At 35.1% G+C, this 22,704-nt stretch overlaps 1 protein-coding gene across 1 annotated transcript; it reads right to left on the reverse strand.

Annotated features, from left to right (window-relative positions):
• Positions 1-364: 364 nt before the first annotated feature.
• LOC149490543 (uncharacterized) lies at positions 365-2,385 on the reverse strand. Its single transcript, XM_089705718.1, has 2 exons — positions 2,057-2,385; positions 365-1,805 (listed from the first exon to the last, which is right to left on the reverse strand). The coding sequence occupies exons 1-2, from the start codon at positions 2,223-2,225 to the stop codon at positions 853-855; spliced, it is 1,122 nt and encodes a 373-aa protein (XP_089561844.1). The 5' UTR covers positions 2,226-2,385; the 3' UTR covers positions 365-852.
• Positions 2,386-22,704: the final 20,319 nt, after the last annotated feature.

Consider the following 22,704-nt stretch of genomic DNA (forward strand, 5'->3'; position numbering starts at 1 on the left):
AATCAGAAAAAAAAAGTAATATTCTTGAATTGAAATCTCTTCGCAGACATTTTACGTGCTTTGTAATATCGTACGTGGAATGCAATTTAAAGCATTCTTGTATATTATATCTGTTCTGTTCTTTTAAGTGTTACTTATATATAGATTAATTATTTTTTATTTTTTATCTCAGTACCTACCTAACTACTTTGATTTGATCTATTCACTTTGATAACTTTGACATATGAATCACTAAAACTGTGATGTGAGTGTGAGGGTGAATAATTTTTTTCATCTTTTGTATGTTCAATCCTAATAAATTGATCGTAACTTTCATTTATTTTTGTCGTGTCATAAGGTATAGAATTAAAATGAAATACATATGTGTAAAATAACTTTTTTTAATTTTCTGCTGGCGGAGGTAACAGAAAGGAACAAATCGGCAACAATTTATATCATTATAGCCTCATAAGTTTTCAATAAATCTTATAAATTAATAGCATCTAACACAAACAAACTTTTTAATATATTAATAATTTATGATTAAGGCACTTTGTACACGGCTTAGGATACAAATATAGGTATACATCTAATTTTGTGTATGACACTTGGCAAATGCCATATGACTAGCGACGTCGCTAATATGCGACACAAAGACTGTACAATTACTTAATCTTAATTAAATCTTATTTTACATTGGTCCCTGAAACACACATTCTTACCAATACTACATTAGTTGCACACAATTATAATCTAGGTGGTTATTAATTTACAAAAATAATTTAAGCTTAAATTAACGGTACTTTAAACAGCAGTTCTTGTTCATTCAGCTAGTAATAATTCGAGATCCAGGACTAATTGAACTCAGTCTTCTTAATAGGCGTGGACAGCAGCTGTGGGTGATAACGTCGGGTGTCCCGTAGGAAGTGTTTCAGGGCGGTATTCATACGGAGAGGACCCTGGCGCTCCACAACCACTCTCCAAGTGCTTACTCAGGAGGGACATACGGGAAAATGTCTTACCGCAGCCTGAACATGAATACTTTTTAACATCTGAGTGCGTTTGCAGATGCGCTCTTAGATTTGAACGGTCGGCAAACGCACGACGGCAATGATGGCACGAAAAAGGTTTCTCGCCGGTGTGAGTGCGAATATGTCCTTGCAATAGCCAGGGTCGCGAAAATGCTTTTCCACACAGGTGACATTTGCAGGGTAATGTGTGAGTTCTTATGTGCATCTTAAGTGCACCGAGAGATGTGTATACTTTTGCACAGTACTTGCAGCTAAACGACTTTCTGGCTAAACTTCCTTCAGCTGCAGCACAATGATACTGTTGATGTTTCGAGAGCCCAGAATAGGTCGAGTATGACTTTGCACAATCTGGGCATTGGTAACGTGGCCGACGAGGTGCGGATACTGAGACGCCTGAGTCAGATGAAACGGATCCAGGCGAACGTAAATCTTCCGGGCAGGGTGGTGGTGAACAAGAGGAAGGTGGAGAGGCTGGCGAATAACGGGCGTACATTTGAGGATGCGTAGGGGGTGATAGTGCCGGCGCCGCAGGATAAAATTCTTCCAAAGGGTATGATGGATAAAGTGTGGGCAGATAAGCGTACTGTGGCGTGGGTCGAGCGAGTTCAGTGGTAGGTTCGAGGCGGGCGCGACACGCAGCGAGATAGTCTAGCTGTTGTTGCGGCCATTCCCTTGGTTCTATTTTCACCGCGGCAGTTGCTACTGGCGATGAAGCTTTGTTTGGGTAATTTCCAGTTTTAGACAGATCTTCGGGTTTCGTACTGAGGTTTTCTGGTTCGTCATGTTCCATATCACCTGTAGACAACAGAAGCAGATATTTAATACATTGAATTTTAAAATATTTTTTTTTCATGTGATTTTGGAGGAAAAATAGAAAATTCACATTTATATTTTTTTGTTGTAGTGGCTTTAGAGAGATATAAGTATTTCAATCGTAAATTGTAATTGTATGTATTTGAAATTTACATGTAACGAAAATATTGGTATATCATTGGTATCTATAATTAAAAAATAAAATAAAATAATTATTTAAAATATTAACTTACAATTAAAATCAGAATAAAATCGTGTAGACATGTGGGCGGGATGAGGCGGCGTAGTGGGCGGTGTCGCTGGTCGCTCCTCCCGCACCAGTACGGGCCGCTTCTTCAACGGACAATGTGCGTACTTCTTCGTTATCATCGCACGAGCGGTCTGAGAGTCTTCGACAAGCATCTTCACACAATATTCACTGACACTTAACTTGAATAAATAATTAAGAAAGTTCGATACGATCAAATCACAAGTTCACAAATAGTCCAATCATCACAAAGTTGCGCGGGAGTCGTGAACGGTTCCGAGTTCGAAACGCGAGTGACGTACATGCACTGTTCAGTGTTGAACACGAAGTGATGCGGTGAGGGAAGGACCGCCGCTTATATGCGCTCCCCGTCAGCGACGACCAGGTGGCAGCGGGTAGGCTGCGCACGTGCGCCGTACCCAATCGGCGGAGGGCGCGGGGCCCGGCCAATGGGGGCGCGGCGCGGCGCGGGGCGGCGGCGGCACCTGCGCCTCCGCACCCGGCGCGGGCACCCGGCAACATCGCTCTTCTGTGCGATATGCCCAGCTTCACCAACTTTCCGGTCGGAGCCGTAGTCGCAGCGATCGCGATCTAATTTTTTGCGCAATTCTTGGGGTTAAGCACCTTTGAACTGAGCTATGCGTCTTTATGAAACGGTCCCGTCAGCATAATAATACCGATGCAAGAGCCGCCGCGCTGCATTTATTATTCAAAACGATTTCAATTCATTTAGCGAACGACGTATTACATCTGTACATGCAATTATTATTTAAAATTAAGAATTGTTCTATTCATTCATAATCATTAATAATATGTATTGAATAAATCAAAAATGTCTGTGTTGTGCTACTAATTGTAATAGGTGGATAGTATAAAGTTTACTCATAATTGACCTACTCAACAAAAAAGGTAACTTCTCAAATAACAGTGATGACACATGAATATAGGACATGATGATAATAATAACATATCTTAGACTTAAAAGATAGCAGCATTATGGTAAATGACCTTGACTTATTAAATACATAACTTAATACATTTTTACCAGTTACTGTATACCTAGATAACAACATGTCCATAGTTGATTTTAAATTAATTTTAACAGCATTTATTGTCCGTGACCGTGACAAGTGATCAAGTACAGTTATTTGACAAGTCGCACTATAAATTAACTGAATCTGCAATAAACTCGACGCCTCATATGTCATACAGACGTGTCAGTTGAATGTTGAGATCGTGTGCTACATTCCAAGTTTATTGTGCCTAAGTATGTGTTACAATTATGAATTATTATCGTACGTAATCATAATTATAAAATCGATCTTCATTCATATGTCAAGCCATGCGGATGCGGATTCATAGGTACATGTTCATACTTTATCTCATAATATTTAAGGTTTTCGTTTTCCAACCCAAAATGTGTATTTTTGAAAACAGGAAATAAAAACTAGTTTCTATGTCATACATAGGGAACGTTTGAAAGCTTCCTTGTGTGCAGGTTTGTTTAATGAAGGAAGGAACATTCGCAACCCCTTTCCAACGCGGAAGTATAACGTCCAGAATGCTTTGTTATTATTCACTCTGTGACCAGTGTTAATTCCCACAGAGCTTGTTGTTCCGTGGGTTATTTGTGGATTCTCATGGAAACAAGTTTTGGTTTCTTCTCAACTTATAGTGAGGGTTGCAAAATATAAAATGCATACGAAGACATTATGCATTCAACTTATGGTATTATACTTACATAAATGGATATTCACTCGTATTTAGGTACCTACATACAAATACCTAAGGAAGATCCTATCCTAAACTTAAATAGACATTATAATTTAGGCATTTGAAGAAATTGTATAATTTTGATTGAACTATCCATTTCTACTTTAAAATGGTTTTCTTTGTTAACATCTTTATTCACAACACGACATCGCTGCATCGGTTACATTGTGTTAGTAAGTTGCCAACATTGCAAGAACAAGGTCCAAGCTGATAATCCACATCACGATGACGAGGGCCATATGTGGTGAAATGCATGTAATGACTCAGCCTATATATGTGTCAAGGGATCGACATGGACATCAAATGCTCGATTAATACACAACTGTGACTAATCGCGTTGATCGGCGCTCAATAACAATACCTTAAACCACTATGTCATTACTTGATTATGATGTTATTCTTAGCTTTCATCAGTCGAGGAGACATCGAATGTAATGTAATCAGTGAGGCAAATGCCAGTCATTACTTAATTATTATCTTCGGATGTTATGAATGAACTGTTATCGCTTTCGCGCTTGGGAAACGTAAACATTTTAGTGTAATGTAAATAAACTAATATAAACATTATTAGTTATTTGTTGAAATAAATGATATGGTGATAAAAGGCATGTTTATCACTTTCAATTAATTGCGTATTTCTAATTAATATTGTTGGAATTTATTCAGACACCATTCCTGGTCTCGTGTGTAATTCGTTGGTTTTTTCTACATATTTCCTCAATTTCGGAATCGGCTCAAATCAATAAATTGTAATTGTATTTTAAATTTTTTTAATGAGTTCAGAAATTGTTCTGGTTATAATAAGTGTAGGTTACCTTTAACAATCGGCATAATAGTAGTCTAATTGCAGACCTACTTAATGCACTTATATTAATTATTACTTATTTTTACATTTAAAAATTAAAAATTTCAGTACAATAAAAATTCGACAAAAATATGTAGGTAGGTACATATAAATGTTTGGTTTGTGTACGATTATTTTATCTATACCCACTATCAGGATATGAAGACCATATGAGTATAATAAAATAAAATAAATACATAATATCTTGAATTGATTTAAATTATGTAGCTATCTATTACTGAAGTATTTAAAATGGCAAACCGCGAATTACGACATATAATTATTAAAGTTTGACAGGTGTCAAATGGAGTGTCATCAAAGCGGCGGCTGTGTCGGGGTGGGTCGGGTGTGTCGGCCAGGTGTGATGCGCGGGGGCCGGGGCGCGTGCGTAACGGTTCGGCACGAGCGCCTGCTAGGGGACGTGCGCTATGGCGGAAATACCGATGGACAGGGGCGCCGCGGGCAGGTGGTGCGCTATGCCCGGGCCCGCTCAATGTCACACGATTGGCGGTTAATTCCGCGCACTGCAATCACAGCTATTATTTATAACGTGATTTAATAACATTTTGATTTTCTTCAGTTGCGGTATGAATAAAAGTGTGTGAGTATTTATCGATGTATCAGTGTCGAAAGTTTGGAACGCTCTTTTATAGTTTATAATTATAAGTCATATTGATTATTCTTATATAATAATTTATTTGCGTTTTATATTTTAGTTTACACAACAATTAAGTATAATAGTTTAAAAATATATTTACACTTCGATGCAACAACATATTTATTTGAAATAAATAATAATTGAGATTTAACTTCATATTAAAAACTGAAATTCAAGGTTACTTTTAGAAGAAGCAGTCTCAAATCTCAATTCAATATTTTAAATAATTACGAATGTAAATTACTCACAAAATGAAAATAGACTCTTGAACACGAACTCTGAAATAGCGTTTTCTTTGTTTACGTCCTACAAAGATAATATTATGTTACCTACATACAGAAAGTATTCATAGTTGTATACGTAGTATATTATTATTAGTCTGTGTTCATACTCATAGTGATAATCGCGAACTATTTAATAATTTAAGAAAATAGGTACCATATTTATTAATTTATTAGATCAGACTGAACTACAAGATTAAAATATATTATCTGTCTGAAAAAAATGAGTCATAAATATGTTCAGAACTCTAAGCTTATAGGCTCTAAGATTCAGAGTTAAGTTATTCTTAGGTAGAATTTGGAAATGTATTAAATATTATACATGTACTTAAATATAATGTGAAAATATTCAGTAGGTACACGTACAGGAATTCTTTAGAGTATCGAGCTGAATGCTTTGATTATATAGGTACCTTGTCGGTACATTGCATGAATAATAAATTCTTATCTGCAACCGGATATTGTTACGAGTAAATTGGTACATATTTAACAAGTAGGTAAACTTATTGAACTAACTTATTTTTTTATAATATCTATCATAGGTTACCTAGTAAGTTACAAGTAATATGGCACAAGAACCTCGCAAGATTTATTAAGCTTACAGAAACTTGATACTTGAAAAAGATGTAGGTAGGTAATAAGTAATAACTTAAAACTATAACGATCAGATGAGCTGTATATAATTACGATGCACCCAGTGATTGGCATTATTTGATAAATTTTTGGTTTATGGATATAATCAGTTTTTTTTTAACATTTTGATATAAAATCTGATTCTGTCGTGTTATACGCAATATTTTCGCCAGTATATTTCTTGGAAAGAGCTATCCGGAGCCGAAAGTCGTAAAAATATCTATCATTTTTTACTTTGATACGTTACGAACCAACCTTTGCACACCTGAGCTGTATCTGCCATTGTTATTGTATCTATATCATTGTTTGTTGAGCTTACCTTCATATATAAAACTACACAAAGCGGTAGGTACGCGACCGTAGACCCTGCAATGAATTGAATCAGTGCACAGCTATGCCAGCAGCTGGTTGCGCGTGCAGAATCACATGTCTCTACCCGAATCGCACATCTGCATCACGCTACCCTCTCCGAACGAAATGACGTAAGCGCCAAACAAACCCTTACCAAACTCAAACAAATTCTAAACGCATTGTGCCTTTCAAGAACGAGAGTCTCCCTCATTCATTGTTAAATATACGTACGTACTAAAATGTCGTAAGTAACGTTAAAAGTCGAACTAAGTGTGTTCAGTAAAATTAACTTTACATGAGGGTCATATGTCTCGTTTTTAGTTATCGACTAAAAATATAGAGTGAAATAGAGTCTATTTTCGTTTAAATAAATTAATTTGTAGATATTTCATTTTCATTCAACAACCCCAAGCTTGCAGGTAGGTGAGTAGTTTAATTTTGAATAATGGCATTGCTGTAGAGTTCTATATAAAGCGCACAGCGCCATTCAACGCTTTTATAAACACTTTTAATACAGACGGATTGAATATTTTATACAGGGTGTTTGAATTTTCTTTAATATATGCGATCTCATACATCATTTTCTCCTAAAGACATCTGAAACAAAGTACATCTGAATAAAGTTTGAGATATGTTTATTCAAGCTAATTATTTTGCATTATTTATATTTTAAGTTCTATATGAGTGTTCTAGTTGCTATATACCTATACAAAAAAAATCTTATCCATCAACATTAATTTTATAACATATTTCGTGACATTAACCATTTCTATAGTCATATGTTTATGTATATCGAAAGCTAGTAAGAATTTATATTATTTTTATTGTTCAACGTAACAAAAAAGAACACCCTGTATATACAGCGAGAAACAGCTGAGATTTCGGCACACGCTATAGAGCGCGGCCGGTGCGTCACCGCGCCACCGGCCACCTTTCACCCTCACGAATTCCCTAAGAGCTTTTTCATATTGCCCAGCTATGTATAGACACTTATAAATACATTCGACGGTTATGTTATATATTTAGACGGTGGGTACACAATGCTGCGTGTTTATTTATGCTAATGTTTAATTGTAAATACAACTTTAATGACAACAACAAATATCACTATCACTACATAGTATAAAACAAAGTCGCTTTCTCTGTCCCTATGTTCCTATGTCCCTTTGTATGCTTAAATCTTTGAAACTACGCAACGGACTCTGATTCGATTTTTTTTAATAGATAGAGTGATTCAAGAGGAAGGTTTATATATGTATAATAACATCCATTAAATAGTGGAGAAGTACTGTTATTTTTGAGGTTTCTAATGTGATGTCGTAAATAATTACTTACATTTTTTCCACTTACATTGCAAACGCTGGCTGAACCCTACGAGTTTTATCAAAATAATATACTAAGTATTGTACACATTGAAAAGGTCTACAGAAAAGTCCGTAATGGTATATTATGTCTATCTCTTATGGATAACCCACAATAACTTTTTTTTGTCATTTACTCTATACGACAAATAATGGCTAATTTTCGAAGCGATTTTAACCAATACAGCATTAATTCTTAACCAATTAAATACCTTGAATACATTGTTCATTTAATATAGATCTATATGGCCCTTTACACCGTATGATTTAAGTGAATATTTTCGAAGATATTACAGATTTAAAAATTGCGGGACGTAGCGTTTGCGGCGGTACCGGCCGGCCGCCCGGCTATATTATAATACATATTTTACACCCGTGCGAAGCCGGAGCGGGCCGCTATGTTTTTATATATAACATTCACAGTTTTTCTATAGTGTATTTACTATTTAGTATCAGCATTGCACCCGTGCGAAGTCGGGGCGGGTCGCTAGTGTACCAATATACCTATGTTTATGACTTATAACCATGTGGTTGTACAAAGGAGAATATATTTATTATTTTTTGCTCTATAACTATAAAACCTTATAAAATTATTAATTAAAACAAATGGCGGTCTTATCGCTAAATAGAAATTTCATCCAGACAACCATACCAGACGTACGGAAAGAAATTAGTTAGAGGAGAGGAGTAGAGCAGAGCATAAAATATTTAATTCGCGAAGAGTGTATGTTATTTAATTACGTATTAATTTAATAACTTTATTCTAAGTTATTAACTTATTACTATTAGCTATCCGCTCGCGACTTCGCCTGATCGCTAAAACTTAAAAAATTATACAAACTACGTCCTTCCGCTAGAATCATGCCACGCCATTGATGGAATCATAATGAAAATCGGTGCATAGTCTGTGGCATAGTTCCTGCTTATCAGACACATGGTTGCGGAAAATTTGTAAATCGGTAATTTGAGTACCTAATCGGTACAAATTGTAATTTTGATTGTAATATTTTCAATTTGTATCACATAAAATATATAATTAATGTCTTTGTGATTTAATTATGTGACGTACAGACAGATTAGTTATTATTTTTTATATTTATTGACTACGTTTATATTCTAATTTTTTATAAAAAATTACCAAATATCTACACGTTTATTCTACAAAAGACACTTACGTATCGAAAATAGTAATTAATTAATTATAGTGAATATAATATGTGTTTATTTAATTTATAAACAAGAATTCATAAACTCATTGCGCTTTTCTTTTCTTTAGTAATATTATAAATTTTTACATTCTATATAACTTTAAATTATCTAATAGATAGCAAATCCCACCGTTACAGATTCTATTCATGCAGAATTTTGATAAAAACACAAAAAACTGCATTGCAAAAAATTTATAGATACAGTACAAATTTACCGTAGGGAAACGGAAAAAAGAGTGTTCCCACATTTAAATGTATTTTTTCCGAAACTAACCGTTATTTGGATTTTTTGCTTTTCTTAGCCAAAGGTATTTATAGTGTACTGGGACGAAGGGGAAAGTCCTGGGGTCGGAGCGGGGCAGCTGCATCCAATGAAGCCCTTACAGATCTCTCGCCAACGGATTATCACAAGCATAAATGAGTAACGGTTCCGTTACTATTTAAACCCAATACTATTGTTTATCTAATGAAATCCTATCCGTAATGTTTGCGTAGACATTAATGTAAGTATGTTGCAGGTTGCGTCGTTCAGAATGTGTAATAGAAGCATGTTGAATATTGATAAGTTGGCAAGTCTAGCTATTTTTAACAGTTAATAAAACACTTGTTGTTTTTAATAATTCACAACTATCACTTCACTCCCTTATTAATTTTAATTTCGTTATTAACATGATTTTTTAATTTAATTTAATGGCTATTTGCACAATTTTCTTAGATATATTTAGTCATTTTATATTTTGTAATATGATGATGATTATTATTTTTATACGTTTTCATTATTTTATTAAAATTGGAATATTAATAATATGAATTTATATTTTTTGGTTTTATGGCATTCAAATGCTTTACCTATAAATATAAATTTATAAAGAATAGAAAAAAATCAATTCAACAAAAAAGGTCGTGTTCCATCGTTACAATATTGTATTCACTGAAAAGTGCTTCATATTGGTTGAAATGGTTGTTAATCATCTCAATAGATGGCGCGCGGTGTGTCCCTTCAGACACATCAAACTGAAAGAATAGAATAAATTCGATTGCTCTGGCGGGTCACGAGTGGCTGAGTTGGTCAGCCCCGGAATGGCGCGAAAGGATGCGGGTTCGTGTCCCGCCTCGTGATTGAATTTTTTCTATTCTTTATAAATTTATATATTAATAATATACTTAAGATTCATGCAAGAATACAGTTTGTTAATTAGAAGTTTCAACAAAAGTAAAATTTATACATTGCAGCAAATCTGTGTACCGCCTATTTCCTATCTAACCCCATGTCGCCGGTAAACCCAACCACTCATTTGAATATCAAAATTTAGTTATTGAATAAATCGTAATTACTTAGAGCAACTGGCGGACACACCCGTTGGGACACCTTTAAATTTAATTGAAACTTGTTTGCACACCCAACAAACGGTGTTTTGTTCGCCGCGACCTATCCGCGCTAGAAGAGCAACGCGCTGCACCCGAACACCAACACCGGTCTATTTTGCGTCGCCAGCTTTTGATAGATCTTTTTTATGTGCATTGAAATTTATTAAAAGCACAGTGAGGGTGCGCGTGCCCGACGTCGAATGTACAGATTGCTGCACCTGGCCCACGCGCACACCGGAGCTCTTGCCGCCTGCGTGTAATGATAATACGTTCAAATTATTTCTACATATGAAATGATCTATTGTTGCTTAAATTATATACATGGTACCTACTTTAAACATACAATTTAGTTTGGGGTTTCATTTTATTAGTAGGACAGAACACAGAACTTGCAAGTTTTTCAAACAGAACTTCCACTTTCATTTTCTTACTTTGCAAAAGTTTGAAATTAATTCAATATTTTTGCCAATGAACATAATCTAGGATCTATGTTTTACAGTCATTTGTACAATAATATCGCATGAGATATCCATATAAACCTGCCAATGATCGGCTGCAATAAATAACATGTAGTTAGCGGTGATTAGCAATAGGTATTGGTCGCAACGCCGAGACCACACGGCCGAGCATCTAGACCACGACATGTAAGCGGTAAATCTGAACAACGTCGGAGTGCTCAGTGGATCGCGTGCGTGAACAGTGAGGCTGCGTTGCTGTGGTCCCCGTGTAACACAACTTTGATACGTGTCACACTAACGACCGCCCACTGTGACCGCTACAGCCATATACCTACTAACAACCTGTATTTCAGTTCAATTTTTAGCCCAAACATTTCGATCAAATCCTTTGTCAACATCCGCGTCTATATCTATCCTGTATAAATAGATAACTGTGGCTTTCATTTTATTGTCATGGTTGATACTTATAATTTCCTTATCACCAACAACCCAAACATTTTGTAGCAATAGCTGTTGATATCTACGGATTCGTGTTTTGTACTAGGTATATTCCAATTTCTACAAGATAATTTTATAAAAAAAAATCCTTAAACACGTTTCTTATACATTTCACTGGGACATTGAACGCACAAGAATAGGGAGATATTTATATAAATTGGATCTTATAAAAAATACGAAAATCATTGCTGCATCGTTTAATCACTTTCGTTTTATTGAACTTACATCTGGGGAATATTACCTGCGAACAGGAAGTAAAGCGATTGCCGGCAATCGAATCGATTCTAAGAATCAAATCGAATGTCAGATAAGGTCGCCATCGGCAAATCGACTGTTGCAGGGACCTTTGTCCGCGAAACATCAATGTCGCTCTCGATGGCGCAGCATAATGCGGAAACAATGCAGACCACATTCGTGCATCGCGACCGCGCCGCGTCGTGTTCTCGCAATTCGATGTTTGCGCTCGTAAAGTGTCATTATGGTAACAGTACTTCATTGTTGTTTTCGGCAATGCCCGTCTCCCTATATTTCTTGATGACTCGCGCTTTGTTAAACCTGAACGTCACGGTTATAACTAAAATGGGTTACGACCGATGTTGCGAAATTTTTACGGGCCCGTGTCTCGAACAAAATCTTGTTTCGTTTAATAATGCCCGACTGTAAAGAACTAAAGAAAAGTAAATCAGTTCGACGTATTTTAAGTCTCATGAATTTTTTTTCATAACTTATTTCTTAAAAATATGGTACAAATGTCAGAATCTTATTCAATTAGTATTGGTCGACTTTATATTGCCATTGATAATCTTATTAAATAAAGCAGAGGCTAGATTTTACTGAATCTGATTGAATGTGGCGAAATAAAAAAGTTAAGTTCCTCAAGTTTGAAATAATCATCCTAATCACATCCACCCGCAACTTATCGTTTGAATAGAATATACAAAGCGGTGTGTGCTAGTGCTCACATTAGAATAAAAATCAATATTAATGTCGGCTTTGATAAGTTTCGGAAGTATTTTCTGAATGAAAGCATACACAACAAATAAGTTAAAAAAACAAGTATGAAACAAACATTAAACAACTAATAAAGTGTGTCGCTGACACCTTCAGTACACATGCATAACTATAGAATATTGTTTTTCGGAGTCATGTAACAAAGTCAAACTTGTGCGAGGATGAGTGTCCTATGTCTGCCTCATTGCATAAAAATTATATCAATAATGTGCGACGAAATATTACATAAACGTGTTTACTATTATGCAATAAAAATATTTTACGTCGGAGAATACTCGTAGCGCCACGCTGACGTAGTCTATTTTTATAAATAAGTGTAAAATTTAAAAATAAGGAATATATCGTTATTTCAAAAAATATAACTACTTAGTACATACATTCAGTAAATAGTTACCTACTTCTTGATTAACTCAGATAGGATAAATAGAGCCGTAGAAAGTGAACAAGTACTTCCCTGCTACCTACGTTTAACAATTTGTATCGCTTTCAGTTTAGTTTGGATTATTATGGACTGTTTTCATTAACATTATAATTTTGCTATTGTTTGTGACTCACGATTATAACAAAGATGTCAGACGGTGATCAAAGTTTAATATGAACATAGTATAATGAATGTACGCTTCAATAAGCAAGTATAATGGCTCTAATGATATGAAGACAATACCAATATCCTTTGGGTGCAGCACTAAGTGGAACCCAAGCATGTTACACGCCACCACCGCTTCCATTCGATACGCTTTGATGACATCTTATTATTCAGGAATTCATTGTGTTTACAACTCAAAATATATTGTACTGTCTTATTTCATTCATGTTTATTTACTATCAAAGAACAAAATCAAAGTTTAACCAAATAACTAAGTTTATATTTTGCATCACTGTTGTCTCATTTCTTGTGACTCTTTTAAAGCAACAACAAAAACAAATATGTTTTCTTTCTAGTTATTTAAACCCTTTGTTAAAACGGATTGAGCAGGTTGACCAGTTTGGGAACAATGTTGTTGAATAGAATTTTGAAGTGTAATCAGCGCCATTGATTCGTTGTCACCTGCAGAACTCGTTAGTTTGTACAACGCTAGGTTTTGAATGACGCCCAGTCTCGCTGAGCCATTCAATCCGTGAAAAGTAAACTCGAATAACGAATTGCTCTGATGTAAAGTAACCGGTTTTTAAATTCTTCAGCTAATGAAAAGCTACCGGTACTGTATGTATTCATTTTTTATGTATCGGCAATATCATCAATCACTAGTCAGACACAAACAAAAACTTAGACTGGTTATTATGGTGCTAATATGATTAAAATACGTTTTTCTATATTTAAAAAATGTACACTTATCGATTGATGTTAAATAGGTCCACATTAAGTCAGCAGCACTGATCAGCACTGATTTAATACAGCTGTGCTATTTTTAGTTACTCATATATAGATATGTATAAAAATTACAGGGCTATTTATGAAAATATTGAAAGGTGTTTGTACATGGTACCCCCTCAGCTACCAGATTTCGTCGCTGTATACACCGGATATAGTTGTATGACCGGAAACACTTGTTTGAGCGCAATTGCAGGTACGTTCCCATCGGTAGGTACAATACAAACGCATAACTTCAGAGGCCCGCGGGACCCTCTCGGCGCACGTGCAAGTCCGCGGGCCCGCTCTATATAATCTTTGAGGCATTCATCCGGATTTTATTGCGTCGTTCATCTTTCGATGACCTCAATTTTGTGGCGAACACTGCAAAACAATTTTATGGTTTTATCTCATGTCTATTTTGATTTTATAAGTAAGCTCTGATGAGTTACAGACTACAGTATTATTCTTTTTGTACTATTATATCAATTTTATTACTCTGATAAGAGACTCGATATTGTTAGTATAACTACCTATCGTTTACGTTTCTTTTACGAAGACCTGATTGACTTTGTAAATATAAGTCGTTGCCATAATTGGAAACGTAACCAACAACACCGGTCGGAATTGTTCCAAATAGTTCACAGTCAGAAGTGCGGGGTCGTTAATCAAACAATAGGCATTCCGTGAAACAGTGTGTCGGCAAGATGCTCGATAAGGGTCCGGTAGCAGCGATACAAACGACTTTCGGGCACTGACTCAGACACGAAGCAATAAGCGATACGTGTTTATAGTTCAATGGTTTTGAATAATTGAACGAGTTATTTATAAGTTTCCTTTAGAAAAGAATTGTGTGCGCAATCGTAGCCGGATGCCACCTCGCTTTGGAGAGCATGCCTTCATAAAGGCATTTAGTCTATTTTAAGACATCCTGCTTAGTACGGGGGCCCGAGTCTTCTCGCACGTGCGTCAAGTCACAAGTGTCCTATGCCCGCCGACCTGTCAATTACTGTCACCCTCACCTATCTCCGGGCGCACACGGTACAACGTCTGAACAGATAAATGCATATTGCATCAGTATACATCTCGCAAAGAACAAATCAACATCACGGTACTTGTATTGATCTACTTTTATGTTACCCGCGCTGTTCATAAAAAGAGCTAAAGTACCTATGTAAGTTTATACGATATATCCAGCAATATATGTACTTGTCCTTCTGCATAGATCATTATAATATAGAGTAAAGAGTTTAACGTACTTTTATGGCCCTCTACATGTTTATTATATAATCGCTTATATAATTCAATTTGAATAAGTGATTAAAATCTTTTGTTCTGTAAAACAAAAGATTAAATGCATTGATTTAAAAACGTTTCATATCAGTTGAGAGCATCGACAATACTGTTCTTCCAAGTAGGTGGAAACAATGCGTGGCGATTATAAAAAGCAGTGATGCGGACATTATCGTTTGCATGAGACAAATGCAGGCGCGGCCGCTGTCAACCACGGCAGCTAATGGCTCGGAGCCTCTTGTATTACTTCAGAAATGGAACGAAACATAAGATAGTATATTAATAAATAGGATAGTATTTTCAAGTATCTAGGTACATGATTACAATTAAGTAAATACAAAGAACATAAAAATCGATAATAATCGATAGCTATTATTATCAATCACGGTAATTAAATTTTAAAATAAGGAAAAAGTCAATTAAAACATTTCTAATTAGATTTGATCGTGCAACATTATAAATAAGGCCAGTCTTCTTTATAATTAAATGTTTAAACTCACTTTTCTATATCTGTTTATTTTAATAGAGATGAGAGACCGGAACTACGCCGCTCCTAACCCCTCACCTGCGCATACGCTTTCCGGGGTTCACAACGCGACAAAACCCTCCCTACACCCAGCACCTCATCTAAAGACAGTTTACCTTACACCGGTAACGACCCTCTTTTTGTCGATCAGATCAATGACCCCATCATCTCCCCTCACAGCTTCTGAAACTATGTGTACCATATGTTATTCATAATTCTTTTATTATTCTTCCTTAGCGGTATAGTCCAATTACTCAATTCTAAAATATTTAAATTAATTAAATCATCTCATCAACAACCAGATTAGGATAGACATTAGGGTAGGTACTTAACAAGTACTTGATAAAGTTTGAACAAAACAATCTAAATTCCAAAGATTACTTATAAATAGTTAGATTCTAAGAATTCACAACGACTCTGTTCCGGCACAGATTACGTAAGTAAATCAATCGAGTTCAAATATCGCACAGGCCATCTCATTTTCTAGTCGAGACACTTGCATAATTGGACCGATTTGCACAGAGTGGCCGCATTGGGCATCGAAGTAAGAGAGTAAGTTGCGCAAACTAACAATCATCGTTTGCTTTGCCGATGAAACAATGAAATCGATGCCATGCCGGTTACCGCATCACTTGTTCCATATTTAATGGTGTATTTTATCGTAATGAGCCTCTTCCATCACTTGTTGTGACACATGTAATGTCTTGTTACATATATTAATGATATAGAATACGGGACGGGGCACAGGTAGCAATAAATAAAGTTGATGTATTCATTCACCTATTGCATTAAAAATGTGCAATTTATTACTCCTTTATCTTATAAAACAACGACCAATAAGTTAAAGCTTTCAAAAACAACGCTTATTCGGATAACAATAGTTGCTTGGACATAATTTCTCGCCGCCCAATGGCTACACCTACATGCAAGCCATAGTATTCGCATTCGCATGTCATATTCAATCATTTCAGAGCGCCACCGACCGGTCTCTTGTTTGTAATATGCTATTAGAAGTAATTAGATCAGTACCATTACAAGAGGCAATAAATTTCTAAGCTAAATAGGTTCTTAAGTTAAAACTACTCTTTCATAAACGTACCATAAATTCTTAATTGTATATACTTAAAGTCACTGAAGTCACCTAATTAATATAAATAACATGATTGAATATGAATTTAGACACGCTAAAAGATGGTTTATTTTAAAAATAAAATTTAACTGGGCTTCTATTTATGTATAATTATAAAGACCCACCCCTCTACGTAAGTAGGTCTAAAGGTGTATTTTCGTGATGTCCAGCGAAGTTCGTTATGGTCATCGAGATATATGTTATGGTATAGGAATTCTTAAAAACTTCTGACGCCTTTAGTAGGTATGTGTGCAGATATCTACAATCTACATCCTACTTGTAATTTACTAAAAATATTTCAATTCATCCAAATTATCACCTTTCTCCCCTTGTAAATGAAAAACATTTACAAATTAGACACATTTTAATTAAGTACGAAACATAATTTCAGTTAGGTACACTGATCCCTCTTCTGTACATAATTCGTTTAAAACTAAAATTGAAAGCGCAACCAATAGCGTATCTTGTATAGTAGGTAATTATATTATTATTCAAAAGTCAAAGTTTCATAATTATACAAACACGGTAAGAATCAGGTGTATAAACTATAGTCAATTGATTTTCGATTACCGGCTAGATGCAGCCATGAATCAACAATGATATATAGCTCTCCAATAAATTTAAACAATTTCAAATTGTTCTATCGTAGCGACATGGCGCTTTGTCTGCGAAATAAACTAGACAAAGATAATTTCTGTTGTCTTTATAGCCAACTGGTATTATGAGTCAGCCGTGATTGTTTAATTCAGTGCCAGTGTAAAGTTGTCTCGAAACACGCGTACAATCACAACAATTTAAACTTTGTTCATTTGCATCAATTGAGACTTCAATTTAAGTTGGTTAGCTTTGTACGATATTAATCATAACAAACAAGATACCTAATACATATTATATCAAATTATCAAAAAGTGTAGAGAGAGGCAATGAAAATGCTTGATGTATCTTTTTTTCCAAGAATATGAATTACAAAAAGTTTGCTATCTTGAAAAAAGTATTAAACTGTCATATAGTTATGTACTGTTCTGAAATAACGAAATGAATACCTACATGGAATTATAAGGCTTATTGCAGCTTATTTGCTTTATAAATAATATGATAATTGTGAGTTGAAATACAAAAGAAGCGACCGCACGTCACCTAAACTAGATAATCGCGGGAGCATGTACCTGTTGCGTTGCGCGCTCCTTTCATGGAATATTCTTCTTGTTATAGAGAGCACACGACACAATACGAGTTTATCTGAACGCATTATGAGTGACATCTCCGCTCCCAGATCTGGAGATAGTGCTCGTCGTCTTCGAGTCACAAAAGTGTATAGTAGGGCACGCTGGCTCACGAGTGAGGAACGCGCGGCTTCGGCGTGCGGGCGGCTGCGAAAGATGTAAGGTGATCTCGAACCACGCTGACCTTTGTGCGCTACGGGTACCGCCGACGATCCTCTTTGTTTCGCGGTTCGCTTGTCAGCGTACAAGAAGGAACTGTGTTGTCTTTCTCCAAAAGAAAGTAGGTAGAGATATCGAAGTATTGTTCCCGCTTCAAGTTAATTCAATAACGTGCTGCTGTCTATCGAGCGCCATGTTTTTGTTCGACGTTGAATAGCCTTTATTGTATTTACCTTTAAAATTCTTGACATTGGAACAGGTGTGCCTGGAAATTTTTATCTATTGTAAGGTCTGGTTTTTATATAATATCAGAGAAAGTAGAAATAAATATGTAAACGATTACGTTGCTTCTTTATATGTAGACGCATTACAATAATATTGAGTACCTAACGTACCTTACCTTACTAATATTTTTGTTGATAAACTACTAATGAATATCTTAAAATTAAAAATATAATATGTATTGCATCCGTTTTATAAATATATATATATAGAAAGTCGACTCATAACATTCGATATACCTATCTAACTATACTATATATACTATTTTTATAAAGTAGGTACCTACCTACCTATAATTATTTATAATCATGTGTTAAAAAGACAGTCCCACTGCCCACATAACCTGTCAAAGCGATCATCATCACCCTGGCGTCAATTACCGGTGTAGTTATCACAGAACCTGAAAGCATTTCAACGACTACTTAAATGCAGTTAGCGAGCTATTGTGAACAATAAAACGTAAAAATTCCAAAAGCCGATTATAGTTTTGGTCACCCGATTCAAATAAGAGATGAAAAGAGAGATGTGTCATCGGAAATAGGAACAGAGGGCATATGTAAAGCGACACTTTGTGGCAGCGTGTGATCGTCGCCTTGATTCGTGGACACGCATCAGAATAGATGCTTATTAATCTTATTCAAATGCTTATGAGTAAAGGCTTTATGCATAACAGAATAATCAATACTGTATATTATAATACGAAAGGTTCTTCCGTTTCTTTTATACGTTAAATACTTCAAATCATACCTGGTTGTAGACGTGGTTTTCTCTGTATATAATTTTAATTAATTTATGTTAATTTAGGTATATCTACTTTGCCCATCTAACTTTGTTATTGTTTACTTCAAGATCGCACCTTCACACTAATCTCCTATCGTTCTACACAAATATTTCTTGTTATTACAATTAGTATTGGGTAATTGATTATGTCGATATCTGTGCATTGAATAAGTATAAGAAAAAAGAAACACAATACTTCACTTTTAATAAATTATATCAAACTATTATTACCTATGTCTTATTATCATATATACAAATAATATCGTGACTCGATCTTCATGATAATAATCATAAAATATACCATTTACTATCGTTAAATAGAAACAAAGCTATTAGTGGACAGAATTAATGGGCGGAATAGTAATTAAATTAAATCTCTATATCCTCAAATACCAAACAGGTATCACACATGGCGTTTATAACCAACGGCTAGACAGACGATCCAGACAGATGCGCCAATTTTATTCGTGTCACCTAGTCCGGCCTTCCCGTTACCAATTATAACATTTGACTGTAGAAACGGTCAGCTGGTATAGTTTTTTTTCATATGAGTCTGTTCGCCTTTTATGCGTCTGCTGACCCATATGTCTCCGAACGAATATTTCACTCGAGCCACAGGGCTAGATCAATCGAGACAATTATCCCTCCATCTGCGTTGAATATTACTGAAGATTAACTTCTTTCAACTTAACTGGAACAAAAATATAAAAGCGAGATAGTGGTTAAAAAACAATTTATACAACGTTTCGTGAAAGCACAAAATGTGAGGGAATAATTCTTTCGTAGTGTGATAAACGGCGACATTAATAAAGGCGAAAAAAAATTAATTCGTGAATTCCTTAAGTTATTGGCACAAAAAGGGAAAATTTAAGACGTGCCAAGGCAGACAATGCGAAGTGGTGTTAATCTTGCTGCGATCAATAAACTCTCTGATTACACATTCATGTAATACCTCGTACTTCACAAAGATGCTGTTGTCCTGCTCCACTCGTTAGTGGTTACCGATGTACCGCCACTTAACTTTGACACTAGAACCAACTGCTTTTTACACAGTCCTAGTCGATATTAGGTGATAATAGTATGCTGTAACTTTTTCTGTCGATTTTTTTTATGAAGAGAAATGGAAATCATTATGATATAATTTTAATATGCAAAATCAATAGGTACAGTCAGCGATCAGCAATAAAAAACCTTTTTATTTTGGCATCTTAAATATATCACAAAATAAAAACAATAATTTTTAGCCATAAATCACCAACGTCACATGCAAAAGTCAAACAATGGTTCAAGTACATAAACAATTTTTATGTATTACTTAACGTTTTATTGTGTAGTCCTTAGTAATAGTCGGAAGGGGGTCGTCGCATGCGCAATCCCGCAACCCCGCACGTGCCGACCACGAGGCCGGAAACTGCCATCAGATATATTATCACGACCTTCGCGAATCCTCGATACACTCCCACATTCATTACTTTGAGTACATAATATTATTGGACGTTTCAACTTTTAATTAATTTATAGCATGAGAATAAATGAAAAGTTTTTACCGTGCTGTCGCCTTTACAGAGCTCTTGTATATTTAGGTTCTTAGTTTTGTGTTAAGACAGAAGGATAATCATGTTTGTCTTGTATCAATAAAAATGTAGATATATATATTCTAAACTTTTTTTAACTATTTTTTTTTAACTAAACTTTATCTGCTATAAGTAGGAAATTGCTATATAATAACACATCAAATCAAGTTATCGAGTTATAAAATTACAGTCATATGTCATATTTATGTAATCATTTCTCATAAAAAGAGACTTAAAAGTAAGCCGCGCAGTTACGTGGTAGAGCTGAGTTTCGAGCACGATGCCTATCATCAGATCCATCGTATTTGCATAGGAACTGTTGACAAAACTTATGCAGATAAGGAAAGACAGGTTGAGCTTATCTCACTCCGAGGACATCCGCACGTTGCTCGGACCTCGGACGTGCGCTATCGACCTAACACACATTCAAGCATCACATCCCATCGTAATCCAATTCAAATATCGACAGACGACAACCTTTTGATAAATCAGAACGATTATTTCAAATTATTTGTGTAAGACCTATTCGATTGTATATACGTTCCACATATACTGGTTCTAATTCAAAACAATCTATATTTTATAAAAAAAGATTGTTCTTATAAATTGAGAAACATCTATAGCAATCCTCCAATGAAATGTTGTATAATATAATAATATCACGTTTAAACAAACGTGCAAATTGAAGATTATTGATCCATTCTGAACGGTTCAATGAAACAGTAGCGAACGGGACGCCATAGAAAAAGCAACAGTAAGCAATGTTGTGAAATAGTATGCATGCTTTATTACACGTGACTATATTTTATTATTTACCATAATTTGAGTTCAAGCGGACATTGACTCACTAGATGACAAGTACGAACAAGCAACCTTAGCAAATGCCTCAGTTCTCAATTCTCATTACTCATTTTTTGCAAAAACTGATTCGTTTCGTGAAATGAATGATTTTTGTCATTGACTGAAATGAGGAACTATCATCAATGAGGAGCTCAATAATGTTAACATTTACTACAAGAAATGGGCAACTAAATCACCATAAATCATTTACAGAACAAATATTCTAAATAGGTCGGATCTTGACATTAGGAAATTCATAACAAACCATTAATTGTCTCATATTTATAATTAAGTAGGTATATAATTTTTCTTTCATGTCTGTACGCTAGAACTAATGATGTACTATGCTGTGAGTTTAATCGCAAGTGTTTCATTTAATATAATTTTTTTTAAAGATGTAACTAGTGTATCTTATTAATAAATCTATTTTGTTAATGACAACAAATAGGTATAACACTTTCTAGGTGTGTGATCTATATGTATGATAGTTGTGTGAGCTCATGTAAGTGTTGTGTGGAATCCAATAACAAAGCAAATCCACAGGTACGTAAGCATCCCAGTTTGTCACGGTTAACTGGAAACACAACATCCCGATTGTTCCTCTTTAAAGCTTGAACAATAACCTGTTCGAAAACGACGACGGATTTTTTCCTAAATGTTCTTTCATTCGCATTCAAAAAGTTTAATGGAATTTTGCATTGCGCCACTCGGTGTATTGTACAACGGCGTGGAATGTGGATAAAATCAACAACGCGCTAAATCACATACCCGATTATTCAATAGCGGTATTAAAAGATGTACGATATTGTTATAAAAAGTATCGAAGATAAAATCTCACCTTTCATAATAAATACTCTATCGATATCGGTAACAGAATAACCAAAGAAATGATAATTAATTTATACTTATGCTGATTTCATTATCATGTATTCAATAATTTTACGTTGTCACAGATAATCAGTGGATTATATTTTATGGTATAAATTATAATATTGGCCTGTCCCGCTTCTTACACTTAAGAGGTGATCTTTCG

This window comes from Colias philodice, chromosome 2 (genome assembly GCF_061535455.1).
Source record: "Colias philodice isolate Cphi_HAF_F1 chromosome 2, ilColPhil1 Martin Lab GWU primary, whole genome shotgun sequence".
Lineage (NCBI taxonomy): Eukaryota > Metazoa > Arthropoda > Insecta > Lepidoptera > Pieridae > Colias > Colias philodice.

Bases quoted from the DNA above. Each gene is read 5' to 3' on its own strand.
- LOC149490543 (XM_089705718.1), bottom strand. From the start codon at position 2,225: ATGCTTGTCGAAGACTCTCAGACCGCTCGTGCGATGATAACGAAGAAG. The intron at 1,806-2,056 runs GTAAGTTAATAT...TGTTGTCTACAG, and splicing joins ATTTTATTCTGATTTTAATT to GTGATATGGAACATGACGAA.